Raw genomic sequence first — 22,547 nt, forward strand, 5'->3', positions numbered from 1 at the left:
ATATGTAGATTAAAGTCACCCATGATATCTGCTGTGCCCTTATTGCCCGCATCTTTATTTTCCCGTTCAATGCCATCCCCAACCTCCACATGACTGTTTGGGGGTCTGTATACAGCTCCCACTAACGTTTTCTGTCCCATGGTTTTTCTCAGCTCTACCCATAGAGACTCTACATCATCAGAGCTAATATCCTTCCTTACAATTATGTTAATCTCCTCTTTACCCAGCAATGCTACCCCACCTGCTTTTCATTTTTGCCTGTCTTTCCTGAATATTGAATACCCCTGGATGTTGAGTTCCCAGCCCTGGTCACTCTGGAGCCATGTTTCCGTAATCCAAATCATATCATATCCGTTTACATCTATTTACACATCTAATTAGTCCATCTTATTATGAATGCTCCTCGCATTAAGACACAAAGCCTGCAGGCTTGTTCTTTAACACTCTCAGACCTAACTTATTATTTCTATTTCTGCCGTTAATTCATCTATCTTGTTCTGAATGTTGCGTGCATTCAGATAATGAGCCTTTAGTGTTGTCTTTTTGCTATTTTCCCTACTCTGACCCTGTTTGCTGGTGCACTCTTATGTTTGTACGCTTTGTCCCTTCCTCGCACACTCTGATTCTCATTACCCCTAAGCTACCTTGCATTTTGTCCTTCTCCTTTCTATTTAACTTTCTAAGTTTCCCCTCACCTGAACCAGCCCCCCCCCACCCCGCCCCGCTATTTAGTTTAAAGCCCTATCTACATCCCAGGTTATTCAATTCACCAGGACACTGGTCCCAGCATGGTTCAAGTGAAGCCCGTTACAATGGAAGAAGCCCCTCTTTCCCCAGTACTGGTGCTTGTTCCCCATGAATCGAAACTCATTTCTACCACACCAATCCTTGAGCCAGGCGTTCAAATCTCTGATCTGATTGACCCTATGCCAATTTGTTCGTGGATGAGGTAGTAATGCAGAGATAATTACCATCGTGGTTTTGCTTTTTAATTAGGATCCAGCTCCTGAAACTCACTTAGCAGAACCTCTTTCTTAGACCTACCTATGCCATTGGTATCTACGTGGGCCATGGCAACTGGATCATTCCTCTCTCACTTCAAGTTCCTCTCCTGCCCCAACGAGATGTCCTTAAAATTGGCAATGGGCAGGCAACACAGCCTTCTATAGTCACGCTCTCGGCTGCAGAGAACAGTGTCTATTCGCCTAACTTTACTGTTCCCTTCCACTACTTCATTCGTTTTTACTCCCCCAACATGAATATCCCCCTGTACAACCATGCTGTGTTCAGTTTACTCAACCTTGCTGCAGTCCCTGCTCTCGTCCACACAGGCAGCAAGAACGTCGTACCGGTTCGACAAGTGCAAGGGCTGAGACTTCTCCAATGCTATTCACAATATATATTAAAGGTCTAGACAAGGGAACTAGATATAATATCTCCAAATTTGCAGATGACACAAAACTGGTTGGGCGTGTGTGCTGGTAGGAGGATGCCGAGAAACTCCAGGATGATTAGACAGATTGGGTGATTTGGCAAAAGCATGGCAGATGCAATATAACGTGGATAAATGCGAGGTTATTCACTTTGGTATCAAAAACAGGAAGGCAGATTATTATCTGAATGGCAATAGATTGGGAGAGGGGGAAGTGAAACGAGACCTGGGTGTCCTTGTGCGCCAATTGCTCAAGGTAAGCATGCAGGTGCAGCAGTTGGTTAAGAAGGCAAGTGGCATGATGGCCTTTGTAGCGAGAGGGTTTGAGTAAAGGAACAAGGATGCCTTGCTGCAGTTGTACAGGGCCTTGGTGAGACCACATCTTGAGTATTGTGTTCAGTTTTCATCGCCTTATCTGAGGAAGGATGTTCTTGCCATGGAAGAAATTCAGCGAAGATTCACCAGGCTGATACGTGTGATGGCAGGAATGATGTAAGAGGACAGATTGGATTGATTGGGCTTGTACTCGCTGGAGTTTAGAAGAATGAGAGGGGATCTCATTGAAGCTTATAAAATTCTGACAGGATGCAGGAAGGATGTTCCCGATGGTCGGGGAGTCCAGAACCAGGGGTCACAGTCTAAGGATAAGGGGTAGGCCATTTAGGACAGAAATGAGGAGGAATTTCTTCACCCAGAGAGTGGTGAACTTGTGGAATTCTCTACCACAGAAGGCAGTAGAGGCCAATTCATTAAATATATTCAAGAAGGAGTTGTATATATTTCTTAAGGCTAAAGGGATCAAGGGTATGGGGAGAAAGCAGGGACAGGGTACTGAATTTGGAAGATCAGCCATGATCGCATTTAATGGCAGAGCAGGCTCGAGGGGCCAAATGGCCTACTCCTGCTGCTATCTTCTATGTTTCTATGTTTCTATGTTTACCTTCTGCATCCCTATACTTGCCTCAATCGTAGTCAGACCCTCCTGTTGTTGACCACGTACCAAATCTGAAAAATTAAAATGAAGGTTGTGACTGCCTCCTGGAACAAAGCTTCCAAGTAACCTTCTCCCTCCCTGAGGTATTGCAGTGTCAGAAGTTCGGACTCCAGCTCATCAATTCACAGCTGAATTTGTTCGAGCTGCAGATACTTACTGCAGACGTGATTGCTGTGGACCTCACTGGGGTCCACCAGCTTCCACTTGCTACAGCCGCAGCACCTCACCTGCCCTGCCAACTCTATTGTATTTTCCTTAAATAATGAAATTGACAATTTTTGAAATACTCATTTGACTATATATATTTTCTAATGCAAGCAATAAACTTGGATGAGATAATGAGGTTACCTGGTAATTCCTGTCAGCAGGGGCTGTCTCAGGGGTTTGGAATTTCTGCTATAATAACAAAAGGCTTTTGCTAATGCCCGGAGGTAAGTGGCACCGAGTCCAGTTCTATGGATTACTGCTTCTACAGAGTAGTACAGTCGGAAATTCATTAACTCATCCAAGGCTATTACTTGGATTAGAAAATATTAATAGTCAATTGAGTATATTAAAATTAGTTATATGCATTAGGTCTTTACTGTAACTTAGCCCACAGTCATAATTAAACCTTTTTGTTTATTTTTGTTATGCATCAAGCAGAACCTTTTACTCCCCCCCCCCACCCCCCCGGCACCTCACCAAATTCCCTCACTCAGCAAATTTCCGAGTTTATTACTCTGTAGAAGCAATAATCCATAGACCTGGACTCGGTGCTACTTACCTCCGTGCATTATTACACTAGCAGAAATTCAAACCCTCTGATTCAGCCCCTGCTGACAAGAATTACCGGGTAACCAGTTCTAGCTAGATACCGCATTAACTGTGCAACTGGCACTAGCAGGCAGTTTGTTTACCGCTGTGAAATAAAGTACAAGTTAAGGTTGAAGTTAAGTTAAACGCCAAATGTTAAATGCTAAATGTAATGACATTTTAGAAAGAGATCAACACTTAACAACCCCTTCACTCACCAAATTCCCGAGTATAGTACTCTGCAGATGTAGTACTCCGTAGAACTGCAATAAGTGCAACAAAAATAAAGCCTAACTCTACTTAAAGCTGCACAATGTGCTCCTACACAACCATTACTACAGGTGTGGACCTCAGATTGTCCAGGTTCTGTGCAGTCACCGCTGGCCTGGTGGCAGGTGCGATTGTGCTTTTTCGCATATGTGTTGCCTGCAGCCCGCCCCCATCTCCATTCTCCAAACCCGTGATTGAGAGAGATGTGAAATATATACATTCTGCATATAAAGCAATTCATGTGCGTGTGTGTGTGTGTGTCTTTATGTATTCTTACAATCTATATTAATGATGGGACCGATTGCAATATATCCAAGTTTGCTGATGATACAAAGCTAGGTGGGGAAGTAAGCTGTGAGGAGAACACAAAGAGCCTCCAAAGGGATATAGAGAGTTTAAGTGAGTGGGCACAAATGTAGTAGATGGACTATAATGTGGAGAAGTGTGAGTTTATCCACTTTGGAAGCAAGAATAGAAGAGCAGATTAATTTGAATGATGATAAATTTTTAAATGTCGGTGTTCAGAGAGATTTAGTTGCCCTCGGTCAGGAAACACAGAAAGTTAGCATGCAGGCACAGCGAGCAATGCAGAAGGCAAATGGCTTGTTGTCCTTTATTGCAAGTGGGTTGGTGAATACCAGTATGGAAGTCTTACTACAATTGTACAGAGCTTTGGGGAGACCACACCTGGAGTACTGAGCACAGTTTTGGTCTCCTTATCTAAGATAGTGCATACATGCCTTAGAGGGAGTGCAGAGAAGGTTCACTAGACTGATTCCTTGGATGAGGGCTTTTTCTTATGCGAGTTTGAGTAGATTGTGCCTTTACTCTATGGAGTTAGCAAAATGAGAGGTGATCTCATTGAAACATATAAGATTCTGAGAGGGATTAACACGGTAGATGCTGACAGGTTATTTCCCCTGGCTGGAGAGTCGAAAAATAGGAGGAACAGTCTCAGGATAAGGGGTATAACACTGAGATGAGAAGGAATTTCTTCACTGAGAGGATTGTGAATCTTCGGGATTCACTACCCCAAAGGGTAGATGCTGAGTCATTGAATATATTCAAGGCTGAGATCGAGAGATGTTTGGAAGCTAGGAGAATCAAGGGATATGGAAAACTGGCGGGAAAGTGGAGTTGAGGTCGATGATCAGTCATGATCTTATTGAATGTCTGAGCAGGCTCGAATGGCTGTGTGGCCGATTTCTGCTACTAGTTGTATATTTGTGATTGTGTGGGATTGTGTGTGCTTACGTTTATTTGTGTGTGTGTGTGTTTTTTTGAGTGAATGCGTTGTATATGTGTATGTTTATATATGTGTGTGTGGCCGTGTTTTGTCCACAGGTCTCGGTCTATGGGTATGCATTTGTGTCTGTGCATGAAGTTATGTGTAGGTGTATCTCTGTGTGTGTGTGCGTGTGTGCATGACGTTATGTGTATCTGTGTGCGTGTATATCTGTGTTTGTGTATCTGTGTGTGTGTGTGTCTGTGCATGACATTATTTGTATCTGTGTTTGTGTATCTGTGTGTGTCTGTGCATGACGTTATGCGTTTCTGTATCTGTGTGTGTGTGTGTGTATCTGTGTTTGTGTATCTGTGTGTGTGTGTCTGTGCATGACGTTATGTGTATCTGTGTGTGTGTGTCTCTGTGTTTGTGTATCTGTGTGTGTGTTTGTCTGTGCATGACGTTATTTGCATCTGTGTGTGTATCTGTGTTTGTGTATCTGTGTGTGTGTCTGTGCATGATGTTATGCGTATCTGTATCTGTGTGTTTGTGTGCATCTGTGTTTGTGTATCTGTGTGTGTGTGTGTGTGTGTGTCTGTGCATGACGTTATGTGTGTGTGTGTGTGTGTGTGTGTGTGTGTGTGTGTGTGTGTGTGGTATCTTAAATCATGATGCTTTTGCATTGGCTGACAATCTTCAGCATTCTGAGTCATGACAAAATTTGTACCAGTAATGGCATTTCAAAAATAAAGATTTATTAATCCAATACGTTAATCTCATATATTGATCACATCTATTAACCATATTTAAGAAAAACAGAATGAAATCAGTTAAGTGAACTTACAGAAGGAACACAAATTGAATGCAACTGGACAACCTGCCAATTATTGCAAAAGTAATTCTGTTAATTCCGATAGGAAGCCAATAAAAATAACCATTAATATATTGTAATGAATTAAGCGCATTATATAAAATATGTTAAAACATCATTTGAATACAACTTCACGTTACGTGTTTTGTCTTCTGTTTGATATTGTTGATACAAGAGACTTCCATTCATATAAAAACAGTGAGGTTGCTAATGATAGTCTGAAAACACATTGTACAAAATAACGTCCCTGTTGCTATAAAGACAAATAAACGATGGCTATTCCAAAAGCGAAATCGGAAACTTGCAGTTATCATTGATATACGTTTTTCTCATGGCCGAATTCACTATGAAAAACCTACACCAGGTTAGATGTGAGAGGAGAGCGGAATCCTTTATTATTATGGGGAGTGCTTCCGATTTAGAATGATAACCGTCTAAATAAGAAAACAGTATAAAGTATCACATCGTATGTTGCATCGTGGTTTCTTTACGTTCTCAAAACGTGGCCTCTGCGTTGAAGGTAGGATTCATTTCATTTAAGTTGGCGGCAGCTGTTAACAAACTGGCATGTCCTGCGAATTTCAGAACAAAAATTGTTGTATTCCATGAGACAGGTTAGACCATGATGCTCAATTTACCGATCTCTTTCATTGATTCATTTCAATGTAAGTTCTGTTAACCAATCATTACACAAGCCGGGTACACAGAAGTCTCATTGGAGTCGAGGTTCAGCTTGGACGGTCGGCCTCCTGCTACACACGCTGCTCAATATTCAATTCCATTAGTGTCAATGGAATTAAATATCAGTAGCGGGGCGTGGAATGAGCAACCATTCCAGTAACTCCCTCTTCCGCTACCACCCGGGACAGATTTCTACCCGGATAAACTTAGAATTCCACTTTTTATAAATTTAGGATTGATCTTTATCTCTCTCCCTTTCTCTTTCTTTCCTCCCTCTTTGTGATGCCGCATATGATTTCTTTGTGTTCTTTATCTGAGGAAGGATATTCTTGCCATGGAAGGAGTTCAGCGAAGTTTCACCAGGCTGATACCTGGGATGGCAGGAATGACGTATGAGGAGAGATTAGATCGATTGGGCTTGTACTCTCTGGAGTTTAGAAGAATGAGAGGGAATCTCATCGAAACTTATAAAATTCTAACAGGACGAGACAGACTAGAAGCTGGAAGGATGTTCCCGATGGTTGGGGAGTCCAGAACCAGGGGTCACAGTCTAAGGATAAGGGGTAGGCCATTTAGGACAGAAATTAGGAGGAATTTATTCACCCAGAAAGTGGTGAACCTGTGGAATCCTCTACCACAGAAGGCAGTAGAGGCCAATTCATTAAATATATCCAAGAAGGAGTTGGATATATTTCTTAAGGCTAAAGCGGTCAAGGGGTATGGGGAGAAAGCAGGGACAGGGTACTGAATTTGGATGGTCAGCCATGATTGCATTGAATGGCGGAGCAGGCTCGAGGGGCCGAATGGCCTACTCCTGCTCCTATCTTCTATGTTTCTATGTTTGGGGCTTACTAGCAAGTTGACTGGAGTCGGCCAGGAGTTTATTATTCCCCATTGTAGAAATACATATAATCATGATTTAACTCAATGTGTGTATCAAACACATGTGGTTGTGTCATCAAAGCAATGAAACACTTGGCCTGTTTAAGTTGAAGATAGTTCAATGATGATAAATTCTTTATTTTACCTTTTCTTTTCTGGTTCCTAATGGCGGTCGCTACAGCGACTGCTCCAACACCACCACCGCAATCAAACAAATATTGCGAACCATCATTTCAATCGTTGATTTGGCTGTGAAATAACAAGCAGCTGCATTAGACAGATAGGTTCGTGACTGAATTTTACCACTAACTCATTTTACATTTAGTTACTTTTCGCAATGCTTGAGATCTAACAGGTCTTCGAAAATTGGTTTCGCATTAAACGGCACTTTAAATAAACTCAACCGCAGCAAATTTGAAGCCTTCGTGTTTAATGGGGATTGGCAGAATGGACTCACTATTGGCTGAGAGGGAGGAGGCGGAGAGCAGTGGTGAATGGCTGTTTTTCAGAATGCAGGGATGTATAAATCGGTGTCCCCTGGAGTTGATATTAGGACCATTGCTCTTTCTGATATATATTAATGAACTGCACGGTGTATCGGCGGAATAATTGCCAAGTTCACAAATGACACAAAGCATAGAAATATAGTGAGCAGTGAGGAGCATAGTAGCAGACTTTAGGAGGAAAGAGAAAGAATGATGAATTGGGCAAAGCAATGGTAGATATATTTGATGCAGAGATTTGTGAAGTGATGCATTTTAGCAGGGAAAAAAATGAGGAGCTGCAGAATAGACTCAATGGAAAACATTTACACAGGGTGCGGGAACAGAGAGAACTGTCCATTCACATATACACATTTTTGATGGTCGCAGGACAAGTTGAGAAGGCTGCGAAAAATGTATCCGGGACACGTTGGTTTCAAAATAGAGGCAAAAACAAGGAAGTTATGGTAAGGCTTTATATATCACTCCTTATGCCTCAGCTAGAGTATTGTGTACTATTATGTTCACCACAATCTAGAAAGAATGTCACGGCCTTGGAGCAGGTACAGAAGAGATACACCAGAATTAGGGAATTCAGTCATGTGGAGAGACTAGAAAAGCTGAGATTGCTCTCCTTGGAGGAAAGATTAAGAAGAGATCTGTTCAAAATTATGAGTGTTTTTTATAGAGTACATAGGGAGCAATTGTTTCCACTAGCAGGAGCGTTGTTAAGCAAAAGCTGCAGATTTTAATTTATTTGTCAAAAAAAACAGAGGAAGGGTGAGGAGGTTTTTTTTTAACTCAGCGATTTATGATCTGGAATGCAATGCCTGAAAAAGTGGCATAAGCATCTTCGACAGTAACTTGCAGGGCTAAGGGGAAGGAGTAGGGGAGTTGGACTATCTGGAGAGCTCTTTCAGAGCGCTAGCACAGGCACCATGGGCCGAATAGCCTCCTTCTGGGCTGCATGACTCAACGAATATTAGCTGTGCTGAATTTTCTTCGATGTGAATATTTTTTGTCAGAAACAACCTGATGGTATTTATATTCCGTAATAGTTTTAGAAGGGCGTACAATGGTTCTTATTAATACACAAACCGCATTAAACTATTTTTGGCATTTACCAGCGCTCAGTTTTTGTGAATTCTTCATGGTCTATCAATATTTCCTCCTCGCAAGACGAAGGGTGAAATCAGAATTCGGGAGATTTACCAAAAGGGGGGAGCGGATCGGCTGACCGTTATACACGCAACTCATTTTACTTTCTATTTGGGATTTATTGGAACTCCTGGCACAGGTGAACAACGGGCGACATTGAATTAGCCGTTGAATGTGCAACTCTCCCGATTTTAAATTCCATCACCTTCAGTGGAAAGGGAAATCCGGTGTGATTTATAATGGGGTTCTATTTCAATACTGCACATTCTGCGCCATCAGCAAACTGTAAGGTTCACCTATTAAATTCAATGTGAACTAAATTCGGGCCGGGTGTATAACAGGTGACGTATCCGCACCTGCCCTCTTTTCACCCTTGCCATTGAATCCCCTGTCTCCCAGTTGAGGCCTTGCTCAAATTGTTTACTGTCCAAGGAGCGCCCTCGTGTACTTCGTGAAATGTGACTATTATTCTTGTTCCGGTTGTTAAAAGGCCAGTGGCCAATGCTCAGTGCCTCATTGCTTGAACCCACTGAGACACTGGGTGAAGCTGCACCCATTTGTGTTGTTCATTGTTTGATAACAATATCTTCCTGGACCTTACTCTTACCTTTTCTATATCGATGGTGGAATCACATTTGGGAAGTAAGAGCGAATATTAGACGTGCTGGGACAAATTTTCAACATAATTGTTTAGGAGGTAATTTGGTGTCGCATATTGTCTGTACTTGATAGAACCCAGCAATTTACATTCAATTTCGAGCGGTTTTATAACTGGAAGCCGATGTGATTCCGCAGGTGTTCCAACCCCGCACATGTGGAACTTCACCACCTCGAATCTAGGTCAAGGGCTACATTCGATTAAACTACATTTTACCCACAGATCTCTTGGGTCTAATGCACCTTTCTTTCTTTCCATGTGTTATTTGTCTGTTTGTCGGGATGAACTGATTCATTTATATAGTGTGGCTCCAGAAATCTCACAATGTATTTACTGCCACGAGCCCTGTAGTCAATCATTACCTTTACCCACATGTCACTGTATAAATCGCTCTCACCCTTTTCAGTCACCTGCACAAGTTGACTGATAGCTGATGTTAACACTGTTCCATTGACCATTGCTTTATAGCGATAGGAGTAGGCTCCTTCATCATCCTGAGTCACATTGGTGAAGGTGATGGTGACAGAATGATCCTCTGCTGACACAGTCCGGGAGGCAGAGAAATTGGCATCGCCAGCTCTCTGCAAGAAGAATATGATGCTGCGATAGACAGTCCATCTGGTGCAGGTAATAGAGACGTTTCCACCGATTTCAACATTTCCTGAATGTGTAGATATAACTGGTTTAAAAATCTCTGAAAAGAAAACGTATTGAGGGAAGTTGACTAAATTTCATATGCTGGAGGCATTGCCATCAATTCAGTGTAGAGTTGCACGAAGTACAATTGAGCAAGTTGCTGATGATATGATTGAGTCGTTAGAAGTCAATATTTTTTGGATGAGAAATTGGACTCGGATGGTGGTGAAAACCGGACGGTGTCGGATCGGCCGCCCGCTCTATGTAGCGAATGATATTCAGTTCACTTGACAGCATATTACTCAGTGGCTGAATTGAATATTAGGCGCAGCATATCCCAGGCCACTAATGTGCTACCGTCAGTTTTACAACCACACTCCCTACCCCCTGCCCCGCCATGACCAATTCCACCACAGTCATTCTTCGCACTTCGTCTTCACGTTTGTCATTAATGTGCTAAATGTTAGATCCATTTCAGTTTCAGCGTGTTTTGGATCCTCGAAGGTAGCAGATTCATTCCTGGACAATGGGCTTGTTGTTTATTTTGCTGGCTAAGTGTATTAATTGTCGTTAAGCATTGGCAGCTGGTTATAGAACCGTCTCCAGTTACATTTCCATTGGTTTCTGTCATGGCCACACCGGGGTTCTGCCCAAGCGGTAGGTAGAATATCTATCCCAATAAGACTAATGTTTAACAAGATGGTTGTCACTATTCTTACTGCTGCGTCTTGCAGAACAGGAACACACTCTGAAATAGCACATTTAAAGTACTGGGGCTTCCACAGGGGAAGCTCTACAGATATAGAGAGACAGCCACATAATACCAGCTATGAGTAGTGTTACATGGCATGTGCCAACATTGTTGAAGGTGAGCAGAGATGTGGCAATGCAAAAGATTTAGGAGGATAATTCACCAGAGCAGGAGTCAGTTAGTCTAATGCTTTACGAATCACAACAATTGTCACGAATAGAAGTGAAAGACACTGGATATCAGCGACCAGTAACTCCACAGAGATTCTACCACCAGGTGATTCACCGGCGGTTTCAGTCCCATTCATGTTAATTGGACTGAATATCGGGCAGAGCAAATAACACGTGGCTAATAAGATTCTGCCCGTTTGTTGCTTCTGCCAAAGATGAAATTCAGCTGTGTAACAGCCGCATCTCTTTCCAGTTCAGAAAGAGTATGTTTTGCCAAAGGATGCGGGATATATTATTTGTTGCACGAGTGAGGAAATCATGTCTCCTTCTAGGTGTAGGAATTGAGATTTTGTTAAGTAAAGCAAAAGGAGGAAGAGTTACCTTCTACGGTTATTAACACAGGGTTACTGAGGTGTGATAATAATTGCCTTCCGAACACTCTCATCTCGTACTTGCAGCTGTAAAATCCTGTGCGTATATCGGAAAGGTTGCTGATAACGATCGAGGCAAAATGATGAGGGGAACCAATATCTAGGGAGCTAAGTTACAAATTGTCCCGATAGAAAGTGAAGTTGTTGACATTGATCTGGTCGGAATCGGATCAGGTAATGGGAGCTGAATCTCCATTCATATACTCACCCGGCTCGTGGTATAAAGAAATACTGGCGATCATCTTTTGTCCTGGAACAGGAGATTAAAAATAATAGATTTGAAAGAATTTATATTCGTATCACAACATAAATCACAGCTTACTCATTATACATAAAGTCAATGGAGGGAAAAGCAGGCTTGCAAGTATTACAGGCGGCCAATGGACATCACCCAATTTACACCATCGCAGAAATGTAAAACTAGCTCTGTTATCATGGGCCACAATTACAGAGATATGCGCCAGAACTCTCAACTTCCCTAGGGGCATAAAACAGCGATTTCCAATCATCCTTCCGTCATACCCACCGCCCGCCCCACATTATTTTATTTTCCATTGAAGAAATTGCAAAGCAAAAGCGAGCGGGATATATAACGGGCAGCATTCCAATATTGCCCATGTTATCCAGCTGAAGTTGAGGCAGCCACACACAGGCAGCCAACATCAATAGAGACGCCAACGGCAACATTCAGATGCTTTGCTATTTATTTCGTCTAGCAATTCTTATATCACATTACTGTTTTTTAGCCTGCTGCCTTAGCTCGGGTTAATTCATTATCAATTTCTTTCCTGAAGATGTTGCTGTACTAAATCATATCGGGTGTAACACAAAACGTGAGCAATGCAATCGGCCTCCCATTATACGCACCGGGGTGTGGAACAGGCAGACGAAGCGATGCCGCCCACTGTACCATTGCTGCCCAGGAGGAAGTTCTACCCCATAAAGACACAGCAGGAAAACAATTCTAGAGGTCGCTACAATTTAACGTGGTAACTCAGTAAAAGCATATTTTTGCGGTGAAATTTGTGTTTTGCGGAAGCAACAAAATGGTGGGAATTAATCGGTCGCCCCTTTTGCACACTGCCCAGTTTCCATTTCCACAGAGGGTTGAGCACACACAATAAGATTTTTACCAGTTATCAGAGCCAAGTTTTACAGGTAGATATTCAGTTCCATTGCAGTCAATCAATGTCAACATCAGGCGGGACCAAAAACGTGCAGCAGATTGGATAGCGCCCATTTGTGCACCAGCCCAAGAGCAATATCTACTTTTCTTCAACTGAAGGTGTTGCTGATCTCTGGAAGCCGTTATACAAAATTGGAATGGCATAAAATATCAGAAAGTATAACTCACTTTGGACAGTCACAGCATCACTGGGAATAGAGTTAATCCAGCGTCCGGGCACTTGTTTCTCATAAAGGCATTTGGAGCATCCGTCACTATTGTTATTTACATTTATTATTGAGTTAGTAAACGATTGTTGTTCCTTGTATATTTCATTGGCTGTATTGCCAGCCGGCCACCTGAGTAACCACTGAAGCTGACCGAAAGTGTAACCATTGGCAGCATCGCAGATAATGATGAGTTCTTCTCTGACCAGATATACCGGATAACTGGGCCTTGTTGGAGGAGGTGGGGTGTCTGAAACGACAGAATTCATTGCTGATGTTACACTCAGGCTCTGAATGATGAATGGGCAAATTAACATTGCATTAACACATATGATCTGGTGCGCGTTCAGTGTCACAATGTTGCTGCTGTGTTAGAACAAATGTAAATTTCATTACATAAAGGACAGAAAATAACAGGTTTCTGTCAAAGTTTGTTATATAATAAACGGACCAACTCAATTATAATAATATACACCAGAGAATATCACACACTTATTTTACAAACTATCGTTGTATTCCTTGGTATTTAGATGATTAAGATGTGACTTTATTGAACTTTCAAGATATTATGGGTAACATAGGGTCCTAAATTTAAATAAAGGAAACTACGAAGATCTGAGGCTGGAGTTGGGTAGGATTGATTGGGGAATGTCACTCAAAGGGTTGACGGTGGATAGGCAATGGCAAACATTCAAAGACCGCATGGATGAACTACAGAATTTATTCCTCACAGTTTGGCATGCAAATAAAACAAAAAAGGTGACTCAACCGTGGCTAACAAGGGAAATTAGTGATAGCATAAGATCCAAGGAGAGGACATATAAATTGGCCAGAAAAAGCAGTAAACCTGAGGATTGGGAGCAGTTTATGATTCAACAAAGGAGGACAAAGGGATTAATTAAGAAAGGGAAAATAGAATATGAGAGTAAGCTTGCGGTTACATAAAAACTGACTGTAAAAGCTTTTATAGATATGTGAAGTGAAAAAGATTGGTGAAGTCCAGCGTGGGTCCCTTGCAGTCAAAATCACGGGAATTTATAATGGGGAACAAAGAAATGGCAGACCAATTAAATACATATTTTGTTTCGGTCTTTACAAAGGAGGACACAAATAACCTCCCAGAGATGTCGGGGAACATACAGTCTGATGAAAGGGAGGAACTGAAAGAAATCGGTATTTGTAGGGAAATGTTGTTAGGGAAATTGATGGGATTGAAGGCCAATAAATTCCCAGTGCCTGATAATCTACCTCCTTAGGGTACTTAAGGAAGTGGCCCTAGAAATAGTTGATGCTTTGCTGATCATCTTCCAGCATTCGATGGAATCTGGAACAGTACCCATGGATTGGAGGGTAGCTAATTTTACCCCACTATTCAAAAAAGGTGGTAGAGAGAAAACAGGGAATTACAGACCGGTAAGCTTGACATCGGTAGTGGTGAAAATGCTAGAGTCCATTATAAAAGATGTAATAGCAGAGCACTTGGAAAACAGCGACAGGATCGGACAAAGTCAACATGGATATACAAAAGGTAAATCGTGCTTGACTAATCTACTGGAATTTTTTGAGGATGTAACTGGTAAAATAGATAAGGGAGAACCAGTGGATGTGGTGTATTTGAACTTTCAAAAGGCTTTCGACAAGGTCCCGCATAAGAGATTAGCGTGTAAAGTTAAGGCACATGGGATTGGGGGCAAGGTATTGATTGGATAGAGAACTGGTTGGCAGACAGAAAGCACAGAGTTGGAATAAACGGCTCTTTTTCCGAGTGGCAGGCAGTGACTAGTGGGGTAATGCAGGGATTGTTCCTTGGGCACAAGAAATTCACAATATATTTTAATGATCTAGACAAGGGAAGTAGATGTAATATCTCCAAATTTGCAGATGACACAAAGCTGGGTGGGCGTGTGTGCTGTGAGGAGGATGCCTAGACTCTCCAGGATGATTTGGACAGGTTGGGTGATTGGTCAAAAGCATGGCAGATGCAATATAACGTGGATAAATGCGAGGTTATCCACTTTGGTGGCAAAAATAGGAAGGCAGATTATTATCTGAATGGCAATAGATTGGGAGAATGGGAAGTGCAACGAGACCTGGGTGTCCTTGTGCACCAGTCGCTGAAGGTAAGCATGCAGGTGCAGCAGGCAGTTAAGCAGGCAAATGGCATGTTGGCCTTCGTAGCGAGAGGGTTTGTGTACAGGAACAAGGATGTCTTGCTGCAGTTGTACAGGGCCTTAGTGAGACCACATCTTGAGTATTGTGTGCAGTTTTGGTTGCCTTATCTGAGGAAGAATGTTCTTGCCATGGAGTGGGTGCAGCGAAGATTCACCAGACTGATACCTGGGATAGCAGGAATGAAGTATGAGGAGAGCTTGGGTCGATTGGAGTTTAGAAGAATGAGAGAGGATTTCATTGAAACTTATAAAATTCTAACAGGACTAGACAGACTAGATGCAATAAGAATGTTCCCGATGGTGGTGGTGTCCAGAACCAGGGGTCACAGTCTAAGGGGTAAGCCACTTAGGACAGAGATGAGGAGGAATTTCTTCACCCAGAGAGTGGTGAACCTCAGGAATTCTCTACCACATAAGGCAGTGGAGGCCAATTCATTAAAAATATTCAAGAAGGAGTTGGATATATTTCTTAAGGCTAAAGGGATCAAGGGATATGGAGAGAAGGCAGGGACAGGGTACTGAGTTTGAATGATCAGCCATGATCTCATTGAATGGCGGAGCAGGTTCGAGGGGCCGAATGGCCTACTGCTGCTCCTATCTTTTATGCATCTATGAAAACGCTTATTTCCTTCACTAAAATTTGCGGGCTTTTTGAAATGGGCGATCAATCCCAGCTCAGCCAATCGGGGACTGAGTTTCTAGCATTTCATTGATTGGTCAGAGTTGGGTTTAAACTGCCTGGCCTTCGGTCTGCAGCCAATCAGTGCTCGGGGCGGTCCGTCACTGAGTATAACAAGGCGGACACACTGCAGATTCCGCATTGACAGTCCCTTTGTTCCAGATTTTGCTGAGATCAGTTGAGAAAATGGCCAGGACCAATGAGACAGCACGCAAATCGACCGGACGGAAAGCTTCTCACAAATAGCTGGTGATCAAAGCGGCCCGGAAGAGCGCTCCAGCCACGGGCGGAGTGAAGAACTCCCATCGCTACAGACCTGGCACTGTGGCTCTGAGGGAGATCCGCCACTACCAGAAATCCACTGAGCTGCTGATCCGCAAACTGCCCTTCCAGCGCTTGTTGGGGGAGATCGCTCAGGACTTCAAGACCGACCTGTGCTTCCAGAGCTCGGCCGTCATGGCCCTGCAGGAGGCCAGCGAGGCTTACCTGGTGGGACTCTTTGAGGACACCAATCTGTGCGCCATCCACGCTAAGCAAGTCACCATCATGATCAGAGGCATCCAGCTGGCCCGCCGCATCCACAGGGAGCGCACCTGAACTCCCCCTGCCCGGCTCCAGACTTTAGCACCAAATGCAACAACGGCTCTTTTATGAGCCATCAAATCAGCAAAGGAAAGTGCTGCAATCTGTGCAAAGCAAATTGGTCTGCACACATCGTGCAGGTCTTGTAGTGTTACCTTAACTGGGGACTTACAAATTGGGGGCAGTGAATATCTGACGGAGCGTTTATGATCTCGGTTGAAATGTGAGTGAGCTGCCCAGTAGACTGAATGAACTCGCACAGTGTGAGTCGGAAACTTTAATTGGCAGTTCTGATTGTGAATTGATACAACTCCACATACCGGGATAGATCCGCGTGAAAGAGAGAACGAGGTGTCTGAATATTGAATCTCACCTTTAAAACCAGCTCTTAATGCGGGACAGGTGGGAACTTTAGTTACTATTTGAAATATTTTAAATTAACCAAAGCTGCAATTCTGGTTCGATCCTGTCTGCTAATTAAAAGGGGAAATGTTTGTATGGTTCCGGATGTACATATTTCTCCATTTGGAATTATTGTCCCAATAAGGAACAGTAAGCCCAACAACCGCTCACTCACTTTATACTCGGTTCTTAACATCCGTTCATATTCGGCTCTCCCAACAACGTGTTTATTGATTGTCAGTCTCACGTTAGTGTCCGTGTGTTTTGTTTTACTCTGAAGCCAGTCCTTCTCTATATTGATTCACTGACCAGAATATTCTCTCACAGCATGCCCGCTGCACTGTTTGTAGATCTAGATTTCTACATGTTCCACAGTCAGTGTCCTGTTTATAACCGAAAATGGCTAAATAGTAAGCAACCCTTTCCCAGATACAGTGGGTGGCTCTGAAAAGAGCCTTTGGGTTATTAGATTGAATCCTGTCCACTTTACTTGCTCTTGGAGCTGGCAGTGCTGGTTTTCTTGGGTAGCAGCACCGCCTGGATATTAGGCAGCACCCCACCCTGAGCGATGGTTGCCTTTCCCAGCAGCTTGTTGAGCTCCTCATCGTTGCAGATGGCCAGCTGCAGGTGTCTGGGGATGATGCGGGTTTTCTTGTTGTCGCAGGCCACATTGCCGGCCAGCTCCAGGATTTCAGTGGTCAGATACTCGAGCACAGCAGCCATGTAGACCGGGGCTCCGGCACCCACACGCTCAGCGTAGTTGCCCTTTCGCAGGAGCCTGTGATAACGGCCCACAGAGAACTGCAATCCAGCCCGGGAGGAGCGAGATTTGGCCCTGGCCCGAGCTTTACCGCCGGTTTTTCCTCTTCCAGACATTTCCACATTACACTCGTTCAGAGAAAGAATGAAAATCTCCTCCCACATCTGCCCTTCTTATAGCTTCTGGAGGAATGCAGATAGCGTACTTGTGATTGGTCGCTCTATGGTCAACTGCATTGGTGTTTTCTGGTGACCAATCACAGTCTGTTTTTTCCCGCCAATGAAAAGTGTGTGGAAATAACTGCCTCAACAGTCAAACCACCAACCATTTTTTAATTTCAAAAAGGCCGCCAATATTTTCCTAAACCAGCGAATTAAGTTAATAAATTGACGATCAGCCAAAGATTTCCGGATATTTTATTATTCCTTTTGTCTTATTCCAACTCTCCCTTGCAAATTCTAGGCTGTTACAATTAGGATTAATGTTGGGTTCAAGTTCAAACTGTATCGGGCGGGCATCAATTTGCATTGATTCTGTAACGGGACACATTCCAGCTCAATCTTTGTGAGGTTTCACAGATTATCGATCGATCATTTGCACAGGCGCTGCTGCGGGAGTGAAACCAGAACTGGGAGTCCTGCTGTGAGAAGAGAAGAGGGTCAGAGGGTTCAAACTGCCCCCTTTCTGGTCTCTGTACGAACCCCCATTCTGCGTTGTAACACTGCAGGTATTCCCGGGTTAACAAACGGATTGACTCCCAACTGGCTTTACAAAAAGATTGAAAAGGCCTTGACAGAGAACGAGGTGACTAAAATCCGAATCTCATCCCTAGAACAAGCTTTTAATTCATCCTGTCTGACAGCAAAGGGAAAGAGCGAGCAGGGACCGTGTTTATAACTTACTGGGCAGGAAATTCAACAGCGACTCTCAGGTCGAAACGGATAATGGAACTGCTTATCTGAGAATTCTCAACTAAAGCTACAGCTGGAAATTCAAAAATTGTTCTCAAAAACATTTGATCAGCAAATAATTAGAGTAAGCTGAGGAAAAACACAGCCAATTGCGTCGAAAGGAACACGCGTTTGTGTAGCTCTTTCGGAGAGGTTGTGGGAGGCTCTTAAAAGAGCCGTTGTGTTTTGGGTTTGTTCTTTCAGGGCAGCATGGAGTTTTACTTGGAGCTGCTGTATTTGGTCACTGCCTTTGTCCCTTCCAACACGGCGTGCTTGGCCAGCTCCCCGGGCAGCAACAGGCACACGGCGGTCTGGATCTCCCAGGAGCTGATGGTGTGCCCCTTGTTGGAATGGGCCAGGTGGGAAGCCTCACCCGCGATGCGCTCGAAAATATCGTTCACAAATGAGTTCATGACGCCCATGGCCTTGGAGAAGATGCTGGTGTTGGGGTGCACCTGTTTCATCACTTTGTAGATGTAGATGTAGTAACTCTCCTTCCTCGACTTTCTGCGTTTCTTGCCGCTTTTTGATGCCGCTTTCTTCACCATTTTCTTGGTGCCCTTCTTGGCGACGGATTTCTTATCGTCAACCATCGTCTCGTTCAGGATCAGGAAACAATTTAAGAGAACAATGCTCCGAGCTCGTATTATATAGGCTGTCCCACACTCCGCCCACAGAGCTATGCTAATGAGGGATGGGTGAAGGCAAGGATTGCGATTGGTTTATTGGCAACGTTGTCAATTTCCTTTGTTCTCTATCTCTCCGATTGGCTTCCATACGCATCCAATCAGATTCTGCGTTCACCACAATCTCATAACTGGAATGCCGTCACGCATTAAAACCACTTCCATATTTATACTGTCCTCTAATCCCATTTCTATTCTGCTCCATCAAACCTCTTCAACAACGGCCGGCATTACGTTGAAGGTTATCTGTGGTTTTTTCCTATGCATATATACTTGTGTGTGTAAAGAATCTTAACAGCCAACGCGCGGTAGTGATTGTTGATCTAGATTTCTAAATGTTCGACAGACAGCGACCGGGATATAAACGAATGATCTCAGATCAGGACATTTCCAGGGCATCTACTGTAAAGTTTTAATATAAAACTAACTCTAGGACAGTTGCTGTTAGATCCGTGTATCTTAATGTTGTGTCCTTCAATAATCAGACAACGACTGCAGGGAACGATTCAACAGGTGTTTACTGAATGAGGGTTAGTCTAGAACTAACTATACAGATCACTACTCAGGGTTTATATACAGGTGTGGTCACTGCCGGTACTACAGTATAGAGGAGCTGTAAAAAGTAATTCTCTCCCTTAAAGGTACATACATTACCATTCCTCCGCTTTTAGATTAACAGTACCATAACACTCATTTAACAATTAAATATCAAACTAATTACAATTAACACTTTTAACATGCAACATTAGCTGAAAATAGTCTATTTTTAAATCCAGTCTTTGGGGAGGCTTCCTGATCCTTTCTGGATAGCGCCTTTCCCGAGTGTCTTGCTCTTGGGGCGGAGGCGATTCTGGCCCCCTGTCATCGGTTGGTTCATCAGCTTCTGATGCGACTGTTTCTGGGGTAGATGCAACCTGTACGTTGGGTTCATCACCAGGTACGTATGGGCGAGGCATGGGGTTGACTTGTTCCTGTGACTCTAGGATCTGGTCAGCATGGCATCTCACGATGCTCTCACCAACGTCCACTGTGTACATTAGTGGGCCCTTCCGTGTGCATATCGTTCCAGGCTGCCATTTTTCTGTTCGGTAGTCGCGGGCCAAGACTGGTTGCCCTACATTGAAGCTCCTTGTTGGCTTCTCATGGATGTGCTGGAATTGCTTACTCTCAACATCTCTTCTTACGTTTGGTCTGAGCAATTCCAGGAGAGATCTTAACCTTCGGTTAAAGTACATCATGGCTGGGGCCTGGCTGGTGACTGCATGTGTCGCATTCCGTTAGGCGAACAGGAAATTGTCCACCTTGTGCTGCAGTGGAATGTTGTCATTGTACATAGCCTTTATTGCCTTCTTAAAGGTTTGTACGAACCTCTCAGCCAATCCATTTGTGGCTGGATGATACGGGGCGGATGTGTAATGCCTTACCCCATTCTTTTTCAAGAACCTCCGGAACTCTTCGGACACAAACTGTGGTCCATTGTCGGAGCAAATCTGTTCTGGCAAGCCATTTCTGGCAAAAATGGTCCGTAGGACTGCAATAGTTTTCTCCGTGGTGGTGGAGGACATTTTGATGACCTCAGGCCATTTCGAGTACGCATCCACGGCTATTAAAAACATTGAGTCCATGAATGGACCAGCAAAATCAATATGCACTCTTTGCCATGGAGTTGAGGGCCACTCCCATGGGTGTAGAGGGGCATGTGGTGGTGCATTTTGGACCTTCTGGCATCCTGAGCAGCTCTTTATCAGGTCCTCGATTTGCTGATCGATCCCCGGCCACCACACATAAGCCCTAGCAAGGCTTTTTATTTTCACCCCTCCCAGATGACCTTCGTGAAGCTCATTGAGCACTCTCTCCCTTAACTTGGGTGGAATTACCACGAGTGATCCACACATCAAGGTCCCCTGGCATACTGACAGCTGTTCTCTTCTGGTTGAGAATGCTGGCAACAGTGAGTCGCCATGTGCTGACCATCCCTTCACCGTCAAATCATATACCTGAGACAGTGTCGGGTCATTTCGGGTTTCCTTCTCTATACCAGCGTTAGTTACTGGCAAGCATTCAATTATAGTCGAATGAAATATTTCGACAGGCTCCACTGCTGGTGCTTCCTCCGCAGTAGGCAGTGGCAGGCATGATAGCCCATCAGCATTTCCATGCTGTTTCGTGCCCTTATACTCGATTTCATATTGGTGCGCCCCTAGAAAAAGTGACCATCTTTGTAGCCATTGTGCAGTCATCACCGGAACGCCCTTCTTTGGATTAAAGATGGAGACAAGTGGTTGGTGGTCAGTCAGCAAGGTGAACTTCTGCCCGCGCAGATAGTGATTGAACTTTTTCACTCCCCACACTAGGCTGAGGGCCTCCGTGTCAATCTGGGTGTAGTTATGCTCGGCTGAGGTTAGTGGTCGTGACGGAAAGGCTATTGGCCTCTGAGCCATCCAAGAATTTCTGCGACAGCACCGCTCCAATGCCGTAGGGTGACGCATCACATGCCAACCGAATTGGTAATGCCGGGTTGTAATGGGCCAATACCTCTTTCGATGTGATTAGTGTTTTGCTCTTCTGGAAAGCTCATCTACATTCGTCACTCCAATTCCATGGCACACCAGTTTGCAGTAAGGTGTTCAGTGGGTGTAGTATTGTAGATAAATTGGGCTAGATCTTATGGCAGTAGTTTACCAGCCCGAGGAACGAACTCAGTTGTGACACATTTTCCGGTGCTGGAGCCTTGACTACTGCCTCAATATTCACTGGGGACTTATGTAACCCCTCTTTATCGATAACGTGGCCACAATACGAGATCTGTTTTATAAATACTCGCATTTGGGGCGGTTAGCTCGGAGCCGATATTCCTGCAATGTAGTGAGCACCTGCTCCAGGTTGGCAAGGTGATCACTGGCATTTTCGCCCGTGACCAGGATATCGTCCAAATAACACTGAGTCCCTGTGATCCCTTGCAGGACTTGTTCCATTGCCCTCTGCCAAATAGCCAGAGCTGATGCTACCCCGAATACCAGCCGGTTGTATTGGTAGTGACCTTTATGGGTGTTGATTGTGAGGTATTTTTTGGTGCTTCTTCTACCTCCATTTGCAGATATGCCTGGGCCAGATCAATCTTAGTGAAGCTTTTCCCTCCAGATAGCGAGGCGAAAATATCTTCAATCCGCGGAAGTGGACATTGCACGGTGTGAAGGATCGGTTTCACTGTTACCTTAAAGTCCCCACAGATGCGAACCTTCCTTGGTTCCCCAGGCATGCTGCTCAACGACTTTTTCATCACAGCAACGATGGGTGTAGCCCACTCGCTCCAGTCTACCTTGGACAGTACACCTGAACGTTCCAGACTCTCCAGCTCTGCTTCGGCAGCTGGGCTTAAAAAATTTTGGGCTTGCGTTTTCTTAAATTTTAATCACCGCTGTCATGCCTTTTAGTGTTCCGAGTCCTTGCTGGAACACTTCTTTCACATCAGTTAGGATCTTTGACAGT

The 22,547-nt window shown here is 43.9% G+C and overlaps 3 protein-coding genes across 3 annotated transcripts in view; all 3 read right to left on the reverse strand.

Annotated features, from left to right (window-relative positions):
• Positions 1–13,097, reverse strand: part of LOC147085067 (immunoglobulin superfamily member 1-like) — a 117,111-nt gene extending 104,014 nt beyond the window's left edge. The window contains exons 1-2 of the mRNA XM_085979418.1: positions 12,791–13,097; positions 9,846–10,142 (exon numbers count right to left, since the gene is read on the reverse strand). Of these exons, the coding sequence (XP_085835544.1) occupies positions 9,846–10,142; positions 12,791–13,097 (604 nt within the window). The remainder of the gene's footprint in view (positions 1–9,845; positions 10,143–12,790) is intronic.
• A 4,051-nt stretch (positions 13,098–17,148) lies between these two features.
• Positions 17,149–17,538, reverse strand: LOC147085068 (histone H2A type 2-C-like). Its single transcript, XM_085979749.1, has one exon. The coding sequence runs from the start codon at positions 17,536–17,538 to the stop codon at positions 17,149–17,151; it is 390 nt and encodes a 129-aa protein (XP_085835875.1).
• A 1,052-nt stretch (positions 17,539–18,590) lies between these two features.
• Positions 18,591–18,965, reverse strand: LOC147085069 (histone H2B-like). The gene has a single exon (XM_085979750.1). It carries the CDS (start codon positions 18,963–18,965, stop codon positions 18,591–18,593), a length of 375 nt encoding a protein of 124 aa, XP_085835876.1.
• Positions 18,966–22,547: the final 3,582 nt, after the last annotated feature.

The sequence above is a fragment of the Somniosus microcephalus genome, unplaced genomic scaffold (assembly GCF_052327205.1).
Source record: "Somniosus microcephalus isolate GS21.2 unplaced genomic scaffold, FLI_Smic_1.0 unresolved_chr9, whole genome shotgun sequence".
In the NCBI taxonomy this organism is placed as follows: Eukaryota; Metazoa; Chordata; class Chondrichthyes; order Squaliformes; family Somniosidae; genus Somniosus; species Somniosus microcephalus.